The 23,357-nt window shown below is 32.8% G+C and overlaps 1 protein-coding gene across 6 annotated transcripts in view; it reads left to right on the plus strand.

Moving 5' to 3' along the window:
* Positions 1–23,357, plus strand: part of LOC143244340 (uncharacterized) — a 191,352-nt gene that overhangs the window by 159,554 nt on the left and 8,441 nt on the right. For all 6 annotated transcript variants that reach the window (XM_076488824.1, XM_076488823.1, XM_076488825.1 and 3 more), the window contains 7 exons: positions 7,695–8,148; positions 8,364–8,533; positions 9,909–9,972; positions 11,076–11,212; positions 17,348–17,419; positions 18,461–18,554; positions 22,422–22,914. In XM_076488824.1, coding sequence (XP_076344939.1) covers positions 7,695–8,148; positions 8,364–8,533; positions 9,909–9,972; positions 11,076–11,212; positions 17,348–17,419; positions 18,461–18,554; positions 22,422–22,914 — 1,484 coding nt within the window. The remainder of the gene's footprint in view (positions 1–7,694; positions 8,149–8,363; positions 8,534–9,908; positions 9,973–11,075; positions 11,213–17,347; positions 17,420–18,460; positions 18,555–22,421; positions 22,915–23,357) is intronic.

The following is a 23,357-nucleotide window of genomic DNA, read 5'->3' on the forward strand; positions in this document are numbered from 1 at the left end:
GTGTGTTCTTTAAATCTAGTTTCCATTTTTCTGCTTATTTCTCCAATACAGAAGTCATGACAGTTGTTACATTGTATTTTATAAATAATGCTGATGTTGTGTTTGTCAGTATTGTTTTTTTATAGTATAGACTTCAGTTTTGAACCTGGTTTTTGAATAAATGTGGTGTTTTGTGGAATGTTGTGTTTTATTACATGTTTTTCTCAAAATTGGTTATTTTTTCACTGATGTCGGGAACACATTCAGCAGTGCAAAGTTTTGTAGTTTGTTGTTTCATAAAATTTATTGTTTGTTTGTTTGTTGATCTAGGCTTGTGTATAATTTTGTGAATGGTTTTTGAAGGTAATTTGTTGTTGTTAATGAAGTTTTATTTTGTTGATTTTATTGTTAATTTTCTGGGATGTTTGATTTCTTCATATGTTAAGTTTGTTTTGTTTTATTTGCTGAGTGTTGATACACATATCAACTGTCTTGAGATACATTTTTACTTCAAGTTGGTTTCTTGTCCTTATGAATTATTGAAACAACCTTTCTCTGAAGAGAGAAGTTTGATGGGGTAGTTAGTTGATATTTATTAAGAATTTGAAATCAAAACAACTTGCCTACTAGCAGAAGTCAGATAGATGTGGTTAGTTTATATTTCTAAAATATTTTAAATCAGATAACTGGTGTTTAGAAACCACATTTTTTATTAATCACTTTGAACCATTCATGTGAACAACAACAGATAAGTTGTTCATTGGTTTATTTTATAGCATATATAAAACAGTTATACAGTCAGATTAACCTATTGGATACTGGTTGGTAAAAGTGCATGTCCTAGCTTTCTTTTAGTTACACTTAAAATTTATTTAAATTACTTTATTCATTTCTGTCGATGAATTTGGCATCAAAACAGTTAATAAATCAAAATTTAATGAAACTTAATTTATTGATTTCAAAAGGAAGCTATTTAGATAAATTGTAAATCTTCTTTACATTATTTGACATTTGTTTGTTCCAACTTTCTCAATTTAAATAATATTTTCACTGTATAACTTCTGCATTTTAATGCAACTTACAAACTTGTATTCCAATACAGTCTTGTCTCCTGTCACACAAAGCTATCTTGATCTTCTTTTTGCCCTCTAAACATCACTAAGAAAGAAATTTCACACTTAGTATACCAGCTTACCCCACTGTCTTGCTACTGTTGTATCTGAACATCTGACTACTCTCCACCAATAACATTGCGACACCTGTATAAGCACAGAATCTTCTGCCTGCTCAGTCTTCACTTTCTTAATTGAGACTACGTTATTTAGACATGTTTTTTTGTAAATTAATTTGTGAATTTATTTATGATTTAACATCTTTGCCATTAAAATAACATTTTGTTTGAGTTGTAAATTTCTGTTCACATTCAGTTATTTCAACAATTTTTTTTATTGCATTTGTTTTTTGTTCCCAACTTCAAAATGAACTTGGTATGGACTCGAGGTTCAATGAATCGACTTTGGAAGTTCACATTATAGTCAACAACACTACAAGTATAACTTTACAGGACTGCATTTCAACTTTATCTGAAAATGATGCATTGGCCTTAATTTGCAGGGAGCAAAATTCTCATGTATGGCTTGCAGTTTTTCTCCTTTTCAAACTTACAATGTTCCTGAGAAAGACTACTGTCAAGGAGAATACCATTTGGATTATCTTATTCTAGCATCTTCTTATTTTGGTTAAGTAACAGCCTGTGGTTTTTCAAGAGATTTCACATTCTACAATTCTTTTTACAGCTTCTTGGTGAGGTATTTTTCATGTTTACCCTATTGCCTGTGATGCCTCCTTTTTCTTACTTAGTGAAATTCCTCATGAATTTTGTCTTTCCACCTTCACCCCACATTAGAGTTCAAGCTTAGTGTTTCAAACTAACTTAAATCTGGTGTTGATATGCCCTATCCTACTTACTTGTTGGATGAACATGTTTTGTTGTGTTATCACTCTTCAGATCTATATTTGGATTTTCAGCAGTTTGATACATTTCTTTTAGGGTTTGAAACTGGGAGTAGCTGTTGTTTTTTTTAATCAGGCTCTATTTCTCAATTTCCTCCCTTTTACTTATCTTCTTACCTCAAGTCATTCTTCGGAAATAGTCCTAGACATAAACTATCCAAAGATCCACTTTGCTCATCGAGAGGTCTTTAACCCTCAGCCATGTGCGGGGCTGAAGAGAAACAAAAGTTTCTGAGTGTCCCTGTTTTGCCTTAGGGGTCTCCCTAAGGTTTTTAAAACCAAAATTATTACCAAGTCTAAAATAAATAAGTAAATTACTTATCTTCCTTGCAGTTATTACAATATCCTTTCATAACTCCCCTGACCCTCTTTTTCAGATGAGCTTGTGTCCCTCCTTTGGTACACTATGGCTTGTTTATTGGCCCTTGCCTTTAATACCTGGTTCATATGCTGTTGGGACTTGTTTGGAAGAGATGCATTACTTGTAGAGGTGCATCTTTCCCATTCAACCATGTAGGATCTGTATCAGGCCCCATTCTTATGTAATACTATATTTGGAGATCATTGATTCCTTGGAATCCAGAATTTACATCACTAGATTGAATTATTCCTTGTCTTCTCTTTACATGTTCATCTCACCCAACCTCTTCCTCCCATGAATTGCCCAGCTTTGTTTCCCATCACCCACCTTCTTCATCCTTGCACTGCTGACCTCATCCTTGTTATTTCCACACTACCTCTGCCTGACAAGCTTTACAGGTGATGCTGTGGTGGTTTCCAAACCAATGGGGGCTAGATTGCTCTACTTTTTTACTATGTAACAGCATTTCATGACATATCCTTGGGTTTTATCAGAAGGTCTCTGCTTTCAGTTCTAATCCCCATCTCACCTTTTTCATTTACCCCTTTTCTTCCCATTTCCATGGGATCTTACATCTTCAGATCATCTAACCAAGACTGTCTACAATATGTTTTGCAAGAGATTATCAAGTAGGTGGGCTCTAGGCAGCTGGGGTTTTATTCCCATTACTTTGTGATATCTAAGAAAGTGGGTGATTAGAGACCTATCATTGATCTGTCCTGGTTAAATTTCTTCTTAGACCCTCCCCACCCTTCACTTTACTATGAACTTTTACTTCTCATTTTGGTGGTATTTAACCTGAGACTCTGGCTGAGCAAATTCGATGTGATGGATGCCTGTTTTCACTGTCCCATAGCTCTAGAGTCACGCCATCATTTTTAATCATTCTTGAGGGTCAGATGTTCCAGTTTAGGGCCCTCTCTTTAGACTAACCTCAACTTATCGTTTTTGTTGGTTAGTAGAAATTTTTCTTTGGCATTTTCATTCAGTGGATCTCCATGCTCATAATTACATGAATGGGATTTGTTTTTGCCCACTTCTTCCCATTCACAGTTCAGAGACAATGTTCATCTACTCCTTCAAGAATCTGCACAGGTGGGATTCCTATTAAAGGAGAAGTCTCTTCTTACCTTTACACAATACCTTGGTCATTTGGAGTTTTTCATCAATTACAACTTTGGTTAGACCCAGCTATCTCCTTTTCATCTTTGGTATATGGGGAAACAGCCCAAAAAACTCATCTCATGTTCTCTCGCAGCTTTAAAGGCTCTATTTCATTTTTTTTTGTGGGGATCTGAGCTTCCTAGGAGGCTGTAATTTCCATTGGTTGATTTCATGTACATTCCCTTCAGTGGACACTCCTTTATCATTGGAACTTCTGTTTGGATCCCTTGGACCACCTTGTTCCACCTCCTTCCTCAATCAGGTCTGACCTAGCTAGGTGGCTAGATAGGAACCAGTCTAAAGCAAAATTTCCACTTCCTCCACCCCACCCAGATTAACATCTGTTCATGGATGCATTTTAAGATGATTTGGGTACTTACCTCAACTCTCGACAGATTTCCATTCTGTGGTCAGTTAAGGAGTTTCCCTCTATATCAACATTCTTAAATTTATGTCCATTTGTCAAGTTTTGTTCAACTTCTATTTTCTTTTACAGGGAGAAAGTTATTATGGTACATTCCAACAGCCCTATGGTGGTCACTTATATCACTAAGCAAGGGGGCACTGGATGTTAGTGTCTGTGCTTTCAGACCCTGGATCTCCTTGTCACTACATGGTGGTCTTAGATTGCCATGTTCTTGACCTCGTGAAACTGCTTGTGAATTGGTTATTTGTGGATCTTCAATCCACAGGATTTTTGGTGGGTGTTCTTTCAGCTAAATGCTTCGCATTCTTTATCACTCACTTGAACAACAAACTTCCCTTCTTTTGGCCTCCCATTCCATACCTGCTAGCTCTGGGAGTGGATGAATTCAGTTAAGATTAGAGGAATGATCACATCTATGCTTACCCTCCTAATTGACTCCAGATTTTTTTTCTAATCCAACCTGTTCTGTCTCTAATCCTCCTGGTTTGAGCTGTTCTAATCTTTACTTATACAACCTCCCATATTCTTACTTCTGTTTTGGTCTCTCTTCTGTCAACCTCAGTCTGATATTGGTCATTCAAAGTCCCTACCCTGTTTTCACATATGAATTTTTGTTAGGTCCATTGCCACAGCCCAAGGACTAACTCCACATGTTGTCTTTCCTTTCTAGATCCATATGGCTTTCTTCCATGTCCACTTACCAGAGGTGATTGTTTACCTTCTGTCTTTGGTCTTTTTGACATGTTTTACATTTATCTTTCCCAGTTTTTCATCTGATTGATTGACAAAGACTTTTTTACTCCAACTGTGCCTAGCTATCAACTAGCCTTATTAAACATCCTCCATTTCATCAGGTTTTGTTTTCCCCTGTTTTCTTTATACCCTTTTCCAGCCTTTCTTTTGAGCCTTCAAGGCCTAATTCCTTCCCCTCCTCATTTGCAAATGTCATTGATCAGATAATTATTCCATTAATGTTATTGTAACCTCTACCATTTCACTTATGTCTTCCTCTATGCATACCGATCCATCTTTCTGAAGATCTATGCTGACTATAAAGTCTGTCTGGCTTTCACACCTATATACTTTTTGTCTCCTCCCTGTACTCTCATCTTGACCCAGATTAACTTCTTTGTGTAGTTCCGTTCTTATAATGTTATATGACACAAACTATCTCATTTTGGAGTTCACATTCCTGACTATTTCTTCCGTGGAAACCATCTCTTTTCCGTCATTTATTCCGTGTCACACTGATAGGTTAGGTTTGTCAACTCGTTAGGCTGGTGTATCCTGACTTACCTGTGGAAGGTCACTGTCTCCACAATGTTTCTTTTCATCAAATTCATCTTATCATGTCCTTTCGAGGAAATTGGTCAGGACAGAATGTGTACTACTCCCAATATCTTCATTGCTCATTATATTCCTCAAGTAGATATTGTCTTCCATTGCATGTTAGTTCTACTCATTCTCTTTGCTTGGGGTAAGCCTTATCTTATCATTTCATTTGTTTTTTTTAGAGATTTTTTTTTTAAACCACTGCTAATAGAATCTCATTGTGTAGTTGGTGTTGCCTGGTCAGGTAAGTTTTGCTTTAAACCCACATTATTTATTGGTAGTACTATAACTCTCTCTGTATATCTGTTTCTCAGTTTTACCTAGTTGTGGACTGTTACTCAGAATTTCATTAGTAAAGTAAAAGATGATTTTTGGCCATCACTGCTAACACCCTGATTGAATAAATTGGGGATAGTCTGATTTTCAAAATAGGGAATCATGAACACCCATTACACTTTATTGAGTGTGATGTTCCTCTGAACTCCCCACTGCACTTACTTCTCCCCCATTTCTGAGTAGATCAAGAGTCTTTAATAATTTCCAGTTACTGGAGAATTCCTAAGTATGCTGTAGACTTTCAACATTCCATATATACGCTCAGTAAGAAGAGGGCAAAGCTGATTTCCTTCTTTCCATTTCCCCTGAATACTTATTCTCTGGTGGGCATTTGTTAATTGGAGCAGGATCAACGTATGTGGGATCCTTCTTGTAATATTGGGTTCAGGATGATGCATTTATTACCATTGCAAGGGGTTCTTTCCTCGGTCCTGTAGTTGAGTTTGGGAAATTCTTCTGCTCTGTAATATCAGCAACAGGATACAAGTATACTGTTCCTACTGTTGAGAGAATGTTCCATATTTTCCTTGTAATTCAGGATGTCTTTTCACTGCATTTATGTTAGGGCAAGTTATAATTTTTGCTCTCAATACCAGTTACAGATCATGCTCTGTTCTTCTGGTTGAGTTGAGACAATGACACGACCCTTTAATGCCGAGTTCTTTCTCATTGTACATTTGGAGTCCACGATGGTTTTGGGAGTTTGTTTAGTTTGAGCTACATTCAAATTTTCTCTTTTTAATTAAAATTGCTTGATGTATGATGTTCTGTATACTTACAGTTGGAATTCATATGTGCATGTAACATGCTCCACATTGGTTGTTATTCTGTAGTTGTTTTTATTTGACTGATTCTCAAATTTCTAATGCCAAGGACAATTTGTGGAATCTTGTCTCTGTGGTTGAAGTTTGGTATCTCTGTAGCTCCGTCAGGTGTTTTGTTTTTTATTACTATGGATTTGCACATCTTATAACAAAATACACTTGTCACATCCTTTGTTTACCTTCTGTATCAGGTTAATTTCCTTCTTTAAGTGCAGAGGGCGTACCTGTTCCAGAAGAAGTGCAACACCTCAAACTTGTGCTCCAGTTTGTTTCGGAGCATACATTATGGGCAATTGTTTTCCACTTAGTTACAATGTTGTGCACCTACACTGACCCATCCATCTTTGGTATTATAGCCTTGTGTGAAAGAAGGTAAGTACTTATTGGAAGTATAATAATATCTTAATGTGTAGGTATTTCTTAAACAATCTTATTTTATAGCCTCCAGTCATCATGATTTACAAACATAAAACAAAATCTTAAACACACATTCCACATCCACCTGTCAATAAATTCATGCAAGTTGCATGTCCATTATATAATTCATTACATTGTTTCTTCATAATTTGAGCTATTTGTTCTCTGGGTCTTTAAATATTTACCACGTGTTTAATAGTTTGTTTAAAGAACAATAAAAGTAAATAAAAGCATTGTACACTGCTACAAATCTGAAGATTTTTACGGATAACTAATTGCACTTTGTGTGTGTGCATGTGGTGGTTATAAGGTCAGTAAAATGAACTGAGGCTATTATATGGTGTTAGAATAGAGAAAATAACAGATCAAATTTGAAGTTTTATTGACAAACCTTTTAACATTCACTAATGAATTTCTAGAGGTTATGAAAATGGAACTTAAACTGTAAACATGAAGAAGTGCTTTTAATCTTAACATGAAAATCACTTTGCACTCAGTCTAGTCAGACTGACTCTGTAAATTCAGAAAAATGTTAGGTAAAAATATTTAGTTAGAAATTTTTTTTTATCAGCTGCATTTAATATATTCTAAAAATGTGCCAAATTTCATGAAGATACCACATTGAAAGCTACAGTAGTTATACTTTCACAATTACTTGGAGGTCAAAAGGTGGTTCAAAATAACCAAGCCTATGTACTAACAGTTAAATACTAAAACAATTGCTTTTGTGGTATGATAAACTGGATACATGTTTCTCTGTCTAGAATTAATAAAACTCACAAATATTTATTTTTCTGCATCATGGAATAATAAAACAATTATTTTGTTTTTGGTATTTTAGAAGGTTAACAATGAAAGAATCAAAGAAAATAGAAGATAACACAAAAATAATATCCTCTGAACATTGTGAAAGCCCAAGCAGTTTTTCTGTTTGTTCTGTGTCAAGCCAGTACAGTGTAAAGAGTTCCCAAGAAACTTTAACATCTAAACCTTCTGGGAATAAAACAAAAGATAAAGGTGTAGAAAAAATAAAACAAAAGTTGAAAGATGAGAATAAAATGAAGTCCAAAACACCTACACCTTCTCATGCTTATGAAAAGGATGCTAACTTAGGAAATAATAAAAAAGAACCAGAAGAAAAGAAACGAGCCAAGGAGAAAAAGGAAAAAGAGCAGAGCAATAAAGAGAAAGAAAGAAGTAGATTAAAAGACAAAGAACAGGATCATGGAAGTTCTGATTCCAAGAGACCAAGGAAAAGTGCCATAGTAGAGAAAAGTCTTCTTTCATCTAGTCAAGTAAGCAGATGTTTGTTCTGTTCATTTTACATGAAAGGTGTTTTTCAAGAAAATATTAATAAATCAGATACTTAATGAACTCATCTTACAAGGTAAATATTAAGTTTATTATGATATTTAGCTTGTAGGTTAAGTATATACAGTTGTTTCTGATGTAAAATGTTTCAAAACATGGCTTGTTTTGTTCTATTTTTTTAACAATTTTGGTTTTTCAGGTTGGTAAACCAACAACAGAAAAACCTTGTAATAACTTAAAGAGGGACCACGAACCTAGATTGCAAGGAAAAGAAGCAACTCCTAATTCTTACAGTGAATTGGATCATACAGTACCTGACCAACTGGCCACCAACAGGCTTGGAGTAGTACCTGAGGACCAAGACACCAGGTATAGGAACTTTAAAAATGAAACTGTTAATTCATTATTTCTGATTAACACAATAGCATTTCAGATCCTTAAACTGGTGTGATACAATGTGTTAAATTAGCAGGAGATGTTTGTGAAATAACTTGTGCAATGCTAGTAAAAATAAGATGTTTTAGCATATTTTTCTTTAATACAGAAAAGGGGAAAGAGGAAGTGTTTACGTATAAGAGAAATGTTAGGTAACAGTTTTGTTAAATATTTAAGATCTTAGTGTGTTGTAGTATTAGGGGTATGAGTGAAAACGCTTCTCCAAAAGTAGCTGCTTGTTTGTAAAATGTAACTGTCTAATAGTGCATTCCATTTTATTTATATATCACAATAATTTATGCATTGACAGTTAATCAGTATACATATCATACTTTTGTAATGTGTTCTGTCATTGAGTAATTTATTTGGGATTATTTGGTAAAAAAATAACATGAAGTCCAGCTCATGTAACAGTAATGTTTAATACTTTAGAACTACATTTAAAAAAAAACTCATCTGGAACTAGTCAATGCCTAACTGTCTACTTACTATTACACTTGTGTGGTTTCATTGGTAATCTATTAATAACAAAAACATGCAACTGTGACTCATAAGCTCAGTTGTTTACCAATTTAGTGAATAACTTGCTGGTTCACTCTTTCCCTATAATTTATTGTCTTTGAAAACTACCCTGAAAAAAGGCTGAACTTATGCTGTTTTTGAGTAGAGAATGTTAGTAAATTATAACAGAAAATAAGATAAAACAGAAAAGAGTAACCAAATAAATTCTACTAACAAAAATACTAAACTATCAATTGATTTAAGGTAACCAATACAAAGAGTATAAGTTGTACTCTAATATAATTCATCTTAAGTTTATCTCTACTGAATACTTGTATTTCAAATAGACTTGTAATGTAAATGAATGTATCTTACTACTTGCCATCATCCATTGATCCATACTGAATTGCATAATAAATTAAGTTCTTTGCTTGGATTTGGTGCATTATTCTCAAATAAAATTTTCCTGTAATGTTAGGAAAATGTTCTCATTTTAAGTACTGCTGCATGTGTGTGTGTGTGTGAAAGTATACTTTGACATAGTTACAATCCATGTTTTATGAACTTTCGTAAGTTTTACAGACAGGTGAAATTATGGCCTTGGAAGTTGTAGAGTAAGATATTTTAACAGCAAATTATTTGAAAAATGTAAATGGTGAACAGTTCTTTCAAATCACAGATAACTATTACAAAAAAACAAATTGTAATTGGAAATTTCCAATACCTTACAGTGAGAAGACTTTTGAAAACATTATAATTTTTAAATGAGTATAGTATTTTCAAGCTATAAAATTTAATTTTTTGCAAGACAATCCTCACCTGATTATTACCTGAATGAAGCCAAGAATCTCAAACATCAAGCTGACAGAGAAGTAAGTTTCCTAATTTTAATATGAATATTAAAGATACATATATGAAATTGGGATTATTCTTTCTTATGTAGCTCATTTATTGGTCTCACTTAGAACTATTTTGGTGTGGGAGATAGCTGATGTATTTTCCTTGATATTTAAAACTCCTCTCAGTGAAATAACAAACAGGGTCAGAACTTGTATTTTCATTAATTTTGGTTATTAATTACTTTTACTGGTCTTGTATTTTGTTAAACAATATTGATAAAGGGATATATGTTTTGTCTATTATTAAAGATATTACAAATTTTTATATTTTGCTTTCCTAGATAAAAAACACAAACACCTTTAACTGGATACTATATAATGTATTATTTTCAAAACAACTGTTGTTATAATTTTGTTGAAAGAAGTCGCATCATAATGTTCAGATAACCAACATTTAGAATGCATGTTATGCCTCATCATTGCTCATTGCCTTTCCTCTTTTCCAAAAATTTCTAAACTGTATGCAGTGGGTCTTACTCCAACACTAAGTTTCATATTATTATTTTTTTTTATCTTACAAAAAAGGGAAAAAAAAGTTAGTCATTATTTTAACAATATTTTCTAACTAAGCCTTATACTTTACTGAACACGTAAAATAGCTTATTAAAATCTAAACAAGAAAGTTTCACAGTTTTTAAGCTTTTATTTCAGTAAGTTAAAAAAAGTAACTGAAACCAGAACCATAGTGTTAAAAGAGGGGTTATGTATTACATATGGAAGTTTAGCGTATTAAGATCACATTGAAATTAATTGAATAGCTGATATGTGTTGCACTTTTTTGTTCCTATAATTTTAAACTATCTATCAAAGAACAGTTTTTGCCTGCATTTTGGATGATTTATAATGTTATATTAATTTAATTTATTTTTTGTGTGTTTAAGTAGTTTATCATGCAGCTTGCAGATTTTTTTAGGTCAGAGTGATGTATTTCTTTGTGTTAACAAGCTATGGGTAAATATCTTTTTTGTGTGTGTGTGTGTTTCACTATTTCTGTGAGTCAGTAATAAATTTATTGTATTTCCCATTATATGTATAAATAATTTTGAATTTTCTTTGGTTTCTTTGAAATTTTCCAGGTTGACATAACAGTCCAAGCTGTAAAGTATTTGGAAGCTGTTTATTTCTTCATATTAACAGGAAATGCAATGGAGCATAGCCATGTGGAGAGTGAAAGAGTTTATAAAATGTTTAAAGAAACATTAGACTTAATCAGGTAATAATGTGTTTTTTGTTGATTTATTTAATAACTGGTTAGTCATTTTACCAAGGAATAAAGTAAATGTATTTCTTGCTTACAGATCCCTACTTATGTTTCTGAGTGTGCACGTTTTTTACATTTGCTTAGGAAAGCTAATAGTGTAAGCATGGTTTTATTCTTGAAGGTGTGTAAAAACATTCACTGGCAAAGGTACTGAAGCAAATATCATTTCTTACTTGTATATGCTAAACTATACATATTGTTCAAAATATAAAGCATGCTTTGGACACAAAGTAAAACATAAAGTGGATAATCTTTATTATAACATATAAAATCCGAACACAGTGCATGTTCTTAATTTTTATCTGCATGGGACAGTTGCTTTTGGTTGATTGTCTGTATTCAATTTTTCAAGCTGAATCCATATACCCAACTGTTTGCAGATCTTTTTCAGACTGACCAAATCCAATATTATTTAGTTTGCAAGAAACACCATATTTAACCATAATGACTAATGCTAACAATTTGACAGATTATTCTCATTTAAATATAGGTAAAGCTGTAACTTCTCTAAATCACTCAAACAACCATGCATGGATACTGCTGTTCACATTGTGATATTGCAACAGTATTCTCCCCCTAGATGGAACAGGCATTATCTACAAGAGAACAACAATGAATAAAAGTCAGTTACAACAAAATTAACTTAATAGGTTTCTTCAACATGTATTATGTGAAACTTGCACATACAGAAAATAAACTGTAAATTCATAATGTGTGCTATAACTACAACATTTAAAGAAGAAAAAAATGCATGGTACACTCCTATGACACATGTTATGTGTAAACCTTAAAGTACAAGTGTTGTTTCTTGTTCAAAGATATTTGTGTGTACTGTATAAAGCATAAAAAGTACAGGAGTTTTTCCATGTTTATAGGTGTTTTTCATGTGTACTGTATAAAGCATAAAAAGTGCAGGAATTTTTTCATGTTTACAGGTGTTTTTTATGTGTATTGTATAAAGCTTGCATGTTGTGTGAGTTTCTTGATTACAGATTAATGCACATTTAGGCACAAAATTAATTTATTGCTGTATGATCATGGGTTTAAATATATTTAAGAGTATCATGACCTTTTGAAAAATGTTCACACTTATGCTTTAATTATTTTCTATGTTATTAAGGGTAATAGAGAACTGCTTTAGTTTTTTTACCATTATCCTTCTTTCCTGCTAATTTAAGTCATTGTAATGTATAGTTGTTTGTAATGTGATCATTTTAGTTTAGTTTAGAGGATTGGATAGTACTCATTCCTAAATGTAGAAAACCTAAAGAAACATTTTTGTTTTGTATCCTCCACCTGTAAAATTTGATAAGGCTTGGCAACTTCTGGGAAACAGCAAGCCAGTACCAAATTTGTAACTAATGTACAAAAACCTTGTAATGTTTACTGATAATCTGCAGTTTTTTGTAGAGGTATGCATCAAAACTAACAAACATAGAATGGTTGTGGTTAATCCCTTGTATTCAGCTTGTATTAAAAGAATTGACATAATAACATAATGTTTAGGGACAACAAGGGACCTATTGGTGCATTCAGCTATCCTGTCCTCTAAACTAAAAACTATTGAGTAAATAACATAATCTTAAAGCCAGCCCTTATCATTTATATAGTTACCAAGCTTTCTTTTAAATTCACTTAAATTTACAATATCAAAAGCATCCAAAGGCAATTCATTCCAAAACCATCCACCCTGTTAGAAAAATTAAACTGTCTTAGCTGAAGATGACTCCAACCTTGCCAAAATGTATCCTAATCCTACTGTTTTTACTGTTACGCATGAAAAATGATACATCAGCATTACAATGGTAACAATTAAGCCTACACTTATAACTACATACTTCTCTACTCATTTCCAATGCTGAAGTTTTCCTTTCCTTTTAATCGTTTTGCCTTTAATTTATCCTGGCCCTCACTGTTGTATAGTTCTAGTTTGAAACTACATCTGAGTTGATAGCTCTAACGAACAAGTCAGTCCTTATCCTTTTTAAATGTGAACCATTCATTCCAAAAAGCTCCCTTCTTACATTGGACTGATCTCAGAAGTACAAATAGCCAATATGCTCATCCTTAGACACTTACCTAAGCCTGGTATTTAGTCCTAGTGACCTACTCATAATTTCTTCCCCATATTTAATTCTAGACAGTATTTCTGACACAGTCAAGTTTTGGCCTTTTTTGTTAAATGAATTCATTGACCCCTTGTAGCTCCTCTGACCTACATTTCCTATGTCAAAAACTGCATCTCTGTTATCCCCACTTATATCTTCTGCTCTGTCAGTTATATCATCCATCTGGGCACCTGTGTAACATAATGGTTCTTTTCTACCTATTTACCCTACAAACTATTCTATCAACATGTCAAGGAATTACCTATAGCTATAACCTCCTTATCATCCACAGCCGTCTCTGACTCTTTTGTCTTCCTTCCTTGTAAATGTTTCTTATCAATACCAACCAATGGCTAAAATTTATTCAACAGAGTAGGCTAATTACAATTAATTCAACTACTTTTAGCTCTCATAGTATTCTTTCTAACTTTCTGAAAGTCATTATTAACTGATGAATTCCTTGTATGTGAAAGTTTAAGGTCTCCTTGAAATCATGCTACCATTTCCCACAGTCTACACTTTTCTTTGTCTGTTGACCCTACTTTAATTAAAATAGTCTCCACTTCTTCCCCCCAGTTCTCTTGGTGTTTTGCTCAGTTTTCTGTATGATCCCAAACTACAGGAGATATAACTGGTAATAATATTATAGCATAGTGCTAATAAGGGTCTGTAACTTGAGCAAACTGGGGAAGCTTGCTTTTTTGTGATCTATATTTGTAGATTTTCAATTCTACAGTCTTTTCCAATAAAAGAAATACATCTAAAATATTGTTCTAAATAAAGCTTCAAGTTTCTTAAAGTAGTTATTTACTGAGCCTGGTGGATTTTTGCTTTAAGTTTAATGTAAACATGCATCGAGTACAAAAGCAGTTGCTCAGAACAACATTGCATCCATTATGTACTCATAACTACATATATCAACTTTCAATTGAAAGTGATTGACTTTTAAATAAGTCAGACATTCATAGTGCCTCATGTAGTAAATCTGTTTAGGTTTTGAGGAAAAGTACCCATTGGATTTTGCTGTTGGCTTGTGAAATAATGTTATAATAATAATATCAAAAACAAATGACCAAATTATGATTTTGTCTGCAATAATAAAATTACTTATTTTGCTTATTATCAATGTTTTGGTGGTTTAACTATTAAAAAGGAAGGTTTGAGTGTTGTTCCATGAATAAGTCTGCTTTTTAAGGTAGTTTATCTTTCAAATGTTTTATCAGTTTTGTTCATGCTCACATGTAGTAATCCCTGTTTTGAACAACAAATGTTGTAGTTTCTGGTTATCTACATTGATTGCCAGGTTGATTTTTAGTTTCAAACTAAGTACATAACTTGCTGTTACCTCTAGTTAATATTAATTTCTATGTGTATGATGCACACGAATCACAAGCGTTGCTCCATTTTTTTCTTTTTTTACAAATGTGTACTGTGTAAAACTTAGTATTCAAGTGCCTTATAAACTCAATTTACAAAGAAGTATGTGAATGTTTCTTTGTTGACAGTAAATATTTGCACACGTCCAACATTTTGTAGATACAGTTTACAAGTAGTTGTTACTAATAAAAAAAAATTATGAGCATTCATTGTTTTTTTCCACTGGTATAAATTAAAGTATAATGTTTTTATCTGTCATATAATTATAATGTTATACACACACAAGTGTATTTAATCTTTGGGTATTAATACTGTAACATGCAAGTTCTTGTTTTGATTCCTTTTATGATTATATACTGAACTTAGTATATTTTATTCTTGCACATTCAATAAGTAACCAACCTTGTTTTGGGGATACATTATTTTTTGTGGTGAATTTAATTTCATGCCCAATGTATTTAATGCCAAATTTTTATATACTTTCTGCTGGGCTGCAGAAATGTCATGCCTAATGGATATGTGGAACATATTTATCTCGTATACCAAAATTACCCTTAAAAAATAGAACAATATTTAAAAAAAATATATAAAAAATTCAAATAAAAGCATGCTTTGTCAAAACATTGTTATCAGTAACATAAGACACAAAATTTTAATACATAATTTCTACTCGTCTTAAGCTTACCTTTCTATATCCATCCTCGAAACTGAGTGTGAATTTTCTTGTATTTTCATTAATTTAGCATATTTAAGCCAACACAACACATTTATAGTAAAATTTATTTATTTTTTATCGGTACTACTATTTGTTGTCCTGTAGAAAAAGTATTTTAAGCATGACAAACAAAAAGAAAAAAACTTCAGAATCAGTATAAGGTGTGGTAAACTAAAGATTACTAAACATGTTATTGTTTTACTTAATAATACGTGGGTGGATTAAAAAATTATTTACATTATTTTAAAACGAATTTGAACATGCAAATTGGCAAGTCTTGATAATCTCAGCTATTATAAAGTTGTTTTGGGAACTTTATGTAACAGCCCTTTCTGATGCAAAATATTCATACATTCAGATCAGAAATTTAGAATTTCCAAGATTGGGGAAGTTCATTGTACTTAATGGCATTGAAAAACAAAGGAATATGGATCAATTTGGGACATGGGACTACCCAGAAAAAGACTTGTAATATGTCATTCTACAGCTGTGGTAGGTAAAGTGCAGTGATTTCTAACAGGTGAGAACCCATAAACACAGAGATCAGTGGGAAAAGTCATCCATGTGCCCTAAGCAACAGCACTCAAAATAATGAGAGAGAATTGCCACCTGGAAAAGTGACACAAGTTACTTTCACAACATATGTATGAAAGGAAGATCAACCATAGGAACTTTTATGAGTGATACCTAGCTCGGGTAGAATAGCAGTATGTTGTGACACTTGACAAAATGAACATGTAACTTTGTCACAAGTCTGGTGCCATTTTTCACCAGTCAGTACATGAAAAAAAAAAATCCAAAAGTGAAACTAATCGTGTTGTGGATTGTTTTTGAAGGATTCATAATCCCTACTAGATATTACATCAGAGGCAAGTTATAGATCAGTAGTGCAAGCATAGAAACCAAGGTAAACTCTACAGCCCTCCACATTGGATTAGTATTTTGGACTTTTTGTATTCCAGACATACAGGCCTTGTGTGGAAACAGTATGGTGTGGGTTCACCAAAGTAAGGCTTTTATCTGTACCTACAATTCAACTGTCTCGTATGTCAAATAGTTGGATATGAAACAGGTGTTTATACTGTTTCATATGAAGACTTATCAAACAAAATTGCCAGATGCCACGCCTAGGAAACAATTACCGGAAAACTGTTGTAGTTGCACGTGAAATGTATTGTAGAAATTATGTTTGTGGGAAAGGTTTTCTTTGAACATGAAAACTATCAGCACAGCCTTTTGCAACAGAAGCTGCACTGTAGAGCTGTTTAGATGTGCAGTTGGCAAAATGAGCATTAACAAGGTAAACTATTTGTACCTCTCTAGTGGTACAGCAGTATGTCGACAGGTTTATACTGCTAGAAACCAGGTTTCGGTACCCATGGTTAGCAGAACACAAATAGCTTTTTGTGTAGCTTTGTACTTACTGACAAAAAACTATAATATTTGTACTTTATGCATTAATTCAGAAGTAATGTTAGAGTAGTTAAGAAAAATAATTTATCAGTTTTGATACTATTGATTTTGTTTCATAAGTCATAATATTTTGTATGTGTAACTAAACAAAATCGTCATGGATTATATTTCTTTATTGCTATGTATCTCTGCAAAAACAATAGTTTGTATTGTTTAGATCAGTGATTCCCAACCTTTTTTGTGCCCTACAACCCTAAAAAATTTTATTTTTGTTCTTGCACCCCTCACAGTAATTATTTATTTAAGAATAAAGGTGAAGGTAGCCAAAACAAATGTTATCTCACACCCCCTGGTTGGGAACCACTGGTTTAGATTTTAAGTAGCTGTTTTCTTTTAACTAGTATTTAAACTCAGTTCTATATTAATTTGTGTTGGTAAGTATTAATGTTAGTTTCTCTTTCATTTTGATCACAGATGCATATGGTCAAAGTTCCAGAAAATGCAGCAAAATTCTTGTAATTTAGATAAAAGAATAACTGTTCTAAGGTGAGTAAAGTCTGAAGTCAGTTTATTTATTTATTTATTGGATGTTTTTTCAGTAACATCAGTTTCATGTAACTTTATGAAACATTTAAACTGACATGAAAGCAAATTAACTTGTACTTAATTATTTTTATAATGCTTATCAAGATCAAGTGATCACTTATTCTTTCTTACGTGAAATTAATTTTAAAGTATGGAACTATTCTGAGTTTTAATACTTGATGGTATGTTGGATAAGAGTATTTTTGAAAGGACTTGATTCATCATGTTAGAGAATGTATAAATTCAAGAAGTCCTTTGATAGAAATGAATAAAAAACTATAACCCAAGTACTTTTGAAAGGTGGAGCTTTCTTCTTCAGGAGTAAAATGAGAAAGGGCTTAAATGTTTTCAGAATATGAATTTTTTGTTTTGAAGAAACCAAAAACTTACTATCAATAGAAATATAAAACTTTTGTAATAGATACTTGGATCAAATTTTCTCCAGCACTTGAAACTATATTTTTGGAAATTTGGAAAATATATTTCAATGTTTAGCAAGGCCTGGCATGGCCAGGTGGTTAAGGCACTCAACTCGTAATCAGAGGGTCATGGGTTCGAATCCCTATCACAACAAACATGCTTGTCCTTTCAGCCATGGGGCCATTATAATGTTACAGTCAATCCCACTATTCGTTGGTAAGAGTAGCCCAAAAGTTGACAGTAGGTGGTGATGACTAGCTGCCTTCCCTCTAGTCTTACGCTACTAAATTAGGGACGGCTAATGCAGATAGCCCTCGTGTAACTTTGCATAGAATTCAAAACAAACAATGTTTATCAAATTATTCAATTGATCCTTCTATAATAATTATTTGTATCAAATATGAAACCTATATACTTTTCTTTGAGGATTTTGTTTTACTTGCACACTGAAACTGTACATGTGCAAATATTTCACAGTTTTGGAGTTAAGTGTTAAATAATGACTTTTTTAATATGCATTAAAGAGCCCTTACATATGAATTAATGAGCAAAATTTGAAATTCATAATTCTTTGTTGTTTAGTTTACGATGTCAGTCTTTACTGTACTACAAACTTTATCGATTGAAAAGAGGAGAGATCCGAGAGGCTCACAAATCATTAAATGAGTATCACAAGGTAAGAAAATTATTTTTCCTTTGTTTCTTGTTAAATATTTTAATGCATAATGCTATTACTTAGTGATGTAGTATTCTAAGATTCACTGATTTACCTCAGTAAATGGGTAGGAACTTCAATTACAGGAGATTCGTCAGTAACTGTATCATAGAGCAGAGGCTGTAACTGAGGCTAGTTACAAGCTTGTACAATATCATGCTTATAAATGCACCTTAAAAGATTAAATCCAAGTTCAAATGGAGGTTCAATTACTTCTTTATACAAGTGTGAAGATAATGTAGCCCCAGGGTTACACATACAAATAGATTAGACTTAATAACTTAGTAAAAAATATCTTAGTAACATGGTGTTGACTTAGAATAGGGTTTTTTGTTCAATTAATATAGCTTCCTTTATTTTGCATTTAATTTTTAACAGAGCCAAACATCAGTACAGAGTGTTGACTAGATATGCTGTGATTTTTTAAGTTCCAGTGTTAAAGTTTTTCTGCTTTTTTATGTTCAGTGAGTCTGGTTTACAATTTCTCTAATGAAGATTTTAGGATAGTTGTTGCCTGCTATGTTATAAATTAAGTTGCTATTGTGTAATTCTACATAAATTTTGTTTAGTAATGATTTTAGTTTAGGGCTGGCTTTGTGGGTGAATTTTAAATTTAAATTTCTTGAAGTGTCAAGTGCAGGGTGGGGAACTCCATTGTGGATAGTACATTTGTGGTCAGTTTGAGTTTGGGAATAAACTTTTTCCATCATTTATTTTTTATTGAAAATTTGATAATCAGCAACTGCACTGCCTCACATCATTACTAATTTTGCATGCTTCATCAATGCCAGAGACTCCGCCCATTTTGTAACGTCAGTCTGGATTAGACGTTTGTTAATGACTGTGCGCTGTTTTGCATATGCTTGCAAACATATTTTTGTTGTGCAACTTTCAAGTGTTTAAATACATTTTGTTTTTAATCCCTTAATATGGATAAGTGGATAATTCAAAAAGAAAAGAATCCAGATGATGGTGAACACTTGGAAAATAAAGACAATTTAACTGATTCTGACATTACTGCCAAGAAAAGAATGGTGCTTGACTGGAAAAACGTGAAATGAGAATTTAATGAAAGTTTGGAGTTGAAATTTGCAGTGATTGAAGCAAATAATAAGCCAGTGTGTCTTTTGTGTAACAAAGATTTTAGGAATAATAAAGTATACAATCTTAAGCAACAATTTTCACAACTATTTTGATGTAAAATTTCCAGTTGATAGCAAAAATCCTATGAATGAAATTAGCTGTCTGAAAGCACAACTTCATGAACAAAAGAGAGGCTTAAAAAGATTTTTATCGTTATAGAACCAGTTATGTTAGCTAGTTATAAAGTAGCTTGGATTGTAGCTCAAAAAAGAAATCATTTTTTGATGCTGAACTAGTAAAGGAAATATTGATTGTGATCATTGAAACTCTGTTGGAGAATTATGATTCAAAAATAAAAAAATATTCTTCAAAACATAAATAATTTGAAATTAAGTTGAAGAACAATTGTCCGCAGAATGCTAGAGTTAGCAAAAGACATAGAAAATCAGTTGCTTGAACAACTAAGAGGCTGTTTGTATTTTTTTTAGCACTAGATGAGTCAACATATGTTAGTGACACTGCACAGTTGATATTTTGGTTTTGATATGTAACTTCAAGTGAAGGAAGAAATGCTTGGCCTTTGTAGATTACGAGATTGAACGTGAAAACAACATCTTTGAAAAAGTTCTTGAAGTGTCAAAAAAAATTCAGTCAGATTTTAAAAAATTAGTTTGTTACAACAGACAGTGCTCCTGCCACGACTGGGGCGGAATTAGGATTTGTTTCTCTTTTGAAACAGTATTTAAATGAAAGTAATGGAAGTTTACTCTGCCATCTTTCCATTGCATTTTGCATCAGGAAAATTCATGTGCTTAGGTGTATAAAAGTGTTGAATTGAAAAATTTGATGGACATTGTTGTAAACATTGTGAATTATATTGGAAGTGGAAGCTCTCTCATCCATCGACAGTTTGTCGAGTCTTTGAAGAAAAGCAGTGACTGTACTTTGATCTTGCTGATTTTGCAAATGTAAGATGGTCAAGTAGAGGAAGAGTCTTGGAACAATTTACTTCCTTATTTCCTCAAATGAAGAATAACATGTTGAAAAATATAAGATTGAAAATTTCCCTGAAATTGAAACTTTGTCATAGCAATGTGATTTGCACTTTCTGTGCGACATAATGGCTCACTTGAATAATTTGAATACAAAGCTTCAGGGAAAAGGTAACATAATAAATGAGCAATCACAGTCTATTCATGAATTTCAATTAAAGCTAAACCACTTTGTGGAACAATTACAAAAGAATTATTTGACACATTTTGCAAAGTTGAATAGTTTTCTAGAAAATAATAATGACTGATTTCTTTGATGCTAAAGATGAGCTCTATGTAAACTTGATCAAAAATCTATCTCAAAAATTTGAATTGCATTTCTCTGAATTTAAAAATTTGAAATTGATAGTTGAATTTTTGCATGATCCATTTCAATTTGATTTAGGAAATTTCAGTAAAGAATTGCATCTTTTTTGTCCTTGGATAAGTAAGGATTTTAAGATGAGATGCTTACCCTGCAAAGTGTAGAACACGTAAAAGGTAAAACCAAAAATTTAAAAAATGTTCTATCAGAGATATGTGGCTCACTATTCTGATAAATAAGTCTTCCAAGTTTAAAGATAGCAATTCAAAATTATTTTCCATGTTTGGATCCACATGGGTGTGTGAGTCAACATTTTATACACTAGATTTTCCCAAGTCTAGATACAGATCTCGGCTTACTGACGTAAATTTAGAAGCAGATCTTAGATTCTCATTCAGCATAGATATTAAGCCAAATTTCACAAAACTTGTTGATGAAATTCCCCATCAATTTTCACATTGAAGATCAGTTGAAATGCAATTATTTTGATTAACATCTTTTTTTTCTTTCTTCTTCTTCTTTTTTTTTTTATAGTTTCACCAACATTGTTTTCATTAGCCACTATGAAAAATAAGTTGCCCACCCCTGTTCTAGTGTAATATTCCTTGACAACAATATTTGTGTATTGAAACAAAAGCTAGATACCTCACACTATTTAGAATTGTTTCACATATTAATAAACTGGTTTCAATAAATGTTAAAGATAAGCATGGTTACATCCTGTTTGACAAGAACCTAGCTAAGTCCATGTAAGCCAGACAAGTGGACTTGCATGTAATGCTTTGGGAAGACAGAAAGGTTTGTATGAGACATATTACTTCTTATTGTGTTGGTTATGATCTTTCAGAAGGTTTGCTTGACAGTTTTATGGTGCTGTTTTAAAGAATTACTAAAAGCGTTAGTGTATGGTCCCAGTGTCAGTTTGATATTTTAAGATCTTGACAAGAAGATATCTAGATAATGATGAATGTCTGCAGCTAATTATTGGAGAGAGAAGGGCAGGTAGCCTCATTTGTGAATTTTAGGTAGTTTTAGATGTATGGGGTGGTTTTAATGTTTACTGTTAGTTACTTTTGTTCCAAGTCCTTTCTGTTGTCTATAAATTAGTTACTTGGTACATCACATTTTGGTGATCATACAGGCTACTGTCAATTATAGCAATTAATATTTAATTACCATGACTTTGCTGTAAGTACTTAATTCTGAATATAGCTTTATTAGGGAACATATGCACTAGAAGCTACATTTCTTGTATGCTATTAGTTAACTTTGGTGATAAAACTATTGTTATAATTATTGTGATAACATGGTTTCATTTGTATTGATATGAGTGTTCATCTGGCTTCTGTTCCAAATTACCTAGCTAGTTATGAAACTTACTTTCTACAGTCAGTATCGGGACGTTGGCCATCACATCAGTCTCCGCTGTCTTCAAGTAATCTCACACCAAATCCTAACTGTCGTCTGTCTCAGCCATCTCCATGCCAGCCCAGAAATTACAGTGGAACAACAATGAATGGGGTAGCCTCGCCCCATTCCCCTACTCCCTCCCCAGCTGGAAGCGTGGCATCTGTGGGGTCTCAGAGCAGCGGCTATATTAGTTGTGAGCTGAATGGAGCAGCACTTCTTGGGTCACAGAATCGATCAGGAAATGGAACTTGTAACACCACTACCCCTCAGGCAGCATCAAGCTCAAGTCATGCTTCTTCTTTACGACCATCTGGTGGTTCTGGACCTTCGAGTAGTCAACAGTCATCCACTGCAATCCCTCAGCATGTGTGTAGTTTACTCCAAAAACAGAACACACATCTGACTAATCTCCACATGTGTCATGAACTGTGGGATCAGGCACAATATCTTATAGTCCATAGTAATTCAAAAGGTGAGTATTTTATGTGTAAAAAGAAAGTTGAAACATGCAAGTGTTTGGTAATTTCAACATAATACAGTTAACTGATTGGCTACAGCCTTTTTAGTGACTGTCTGAAAATATTTCACATTATAAGGAGTTTGCTATTGTTTTGCAAACATACTTCAGAATTTACAATTATAGTTTTACAGTGATGAATGATACTAGATTAATTCATTACCTGTACATCAAGAACTATTACACTTTAAATTCATATGAAACTGTTAAGTATTGACACTTCATTTTGAGTAATTTAGGTACAAAATATAACTGCTCTTTCCATTAAGAATTTGTAAATCTGTCATAAAACTCGATAAAGTACGCAAACATAAATCTTTATTTATGGTGAATGTTACTGCTAAGAAGTACCAAGTAAAGTTCAATAAAACTTAAATAGTAATATAATAGTTTATTGT

The sequence above is a fragment of the Tachypleus tridentatus genome, chromosome 2, assembly GCF_004210375.1.
Source record: "Tachypleus tridentatus isolate NWPU-2018 chromosome 2, ASM421037v1, whole genome shotgun sequence".
Lineage (NCBI taxonomy): Eukaryota > Metazoa > Arthropoda > Merostomata > Xiphosura > Limulidae > Tachypleus > Tachypleus tridentatus.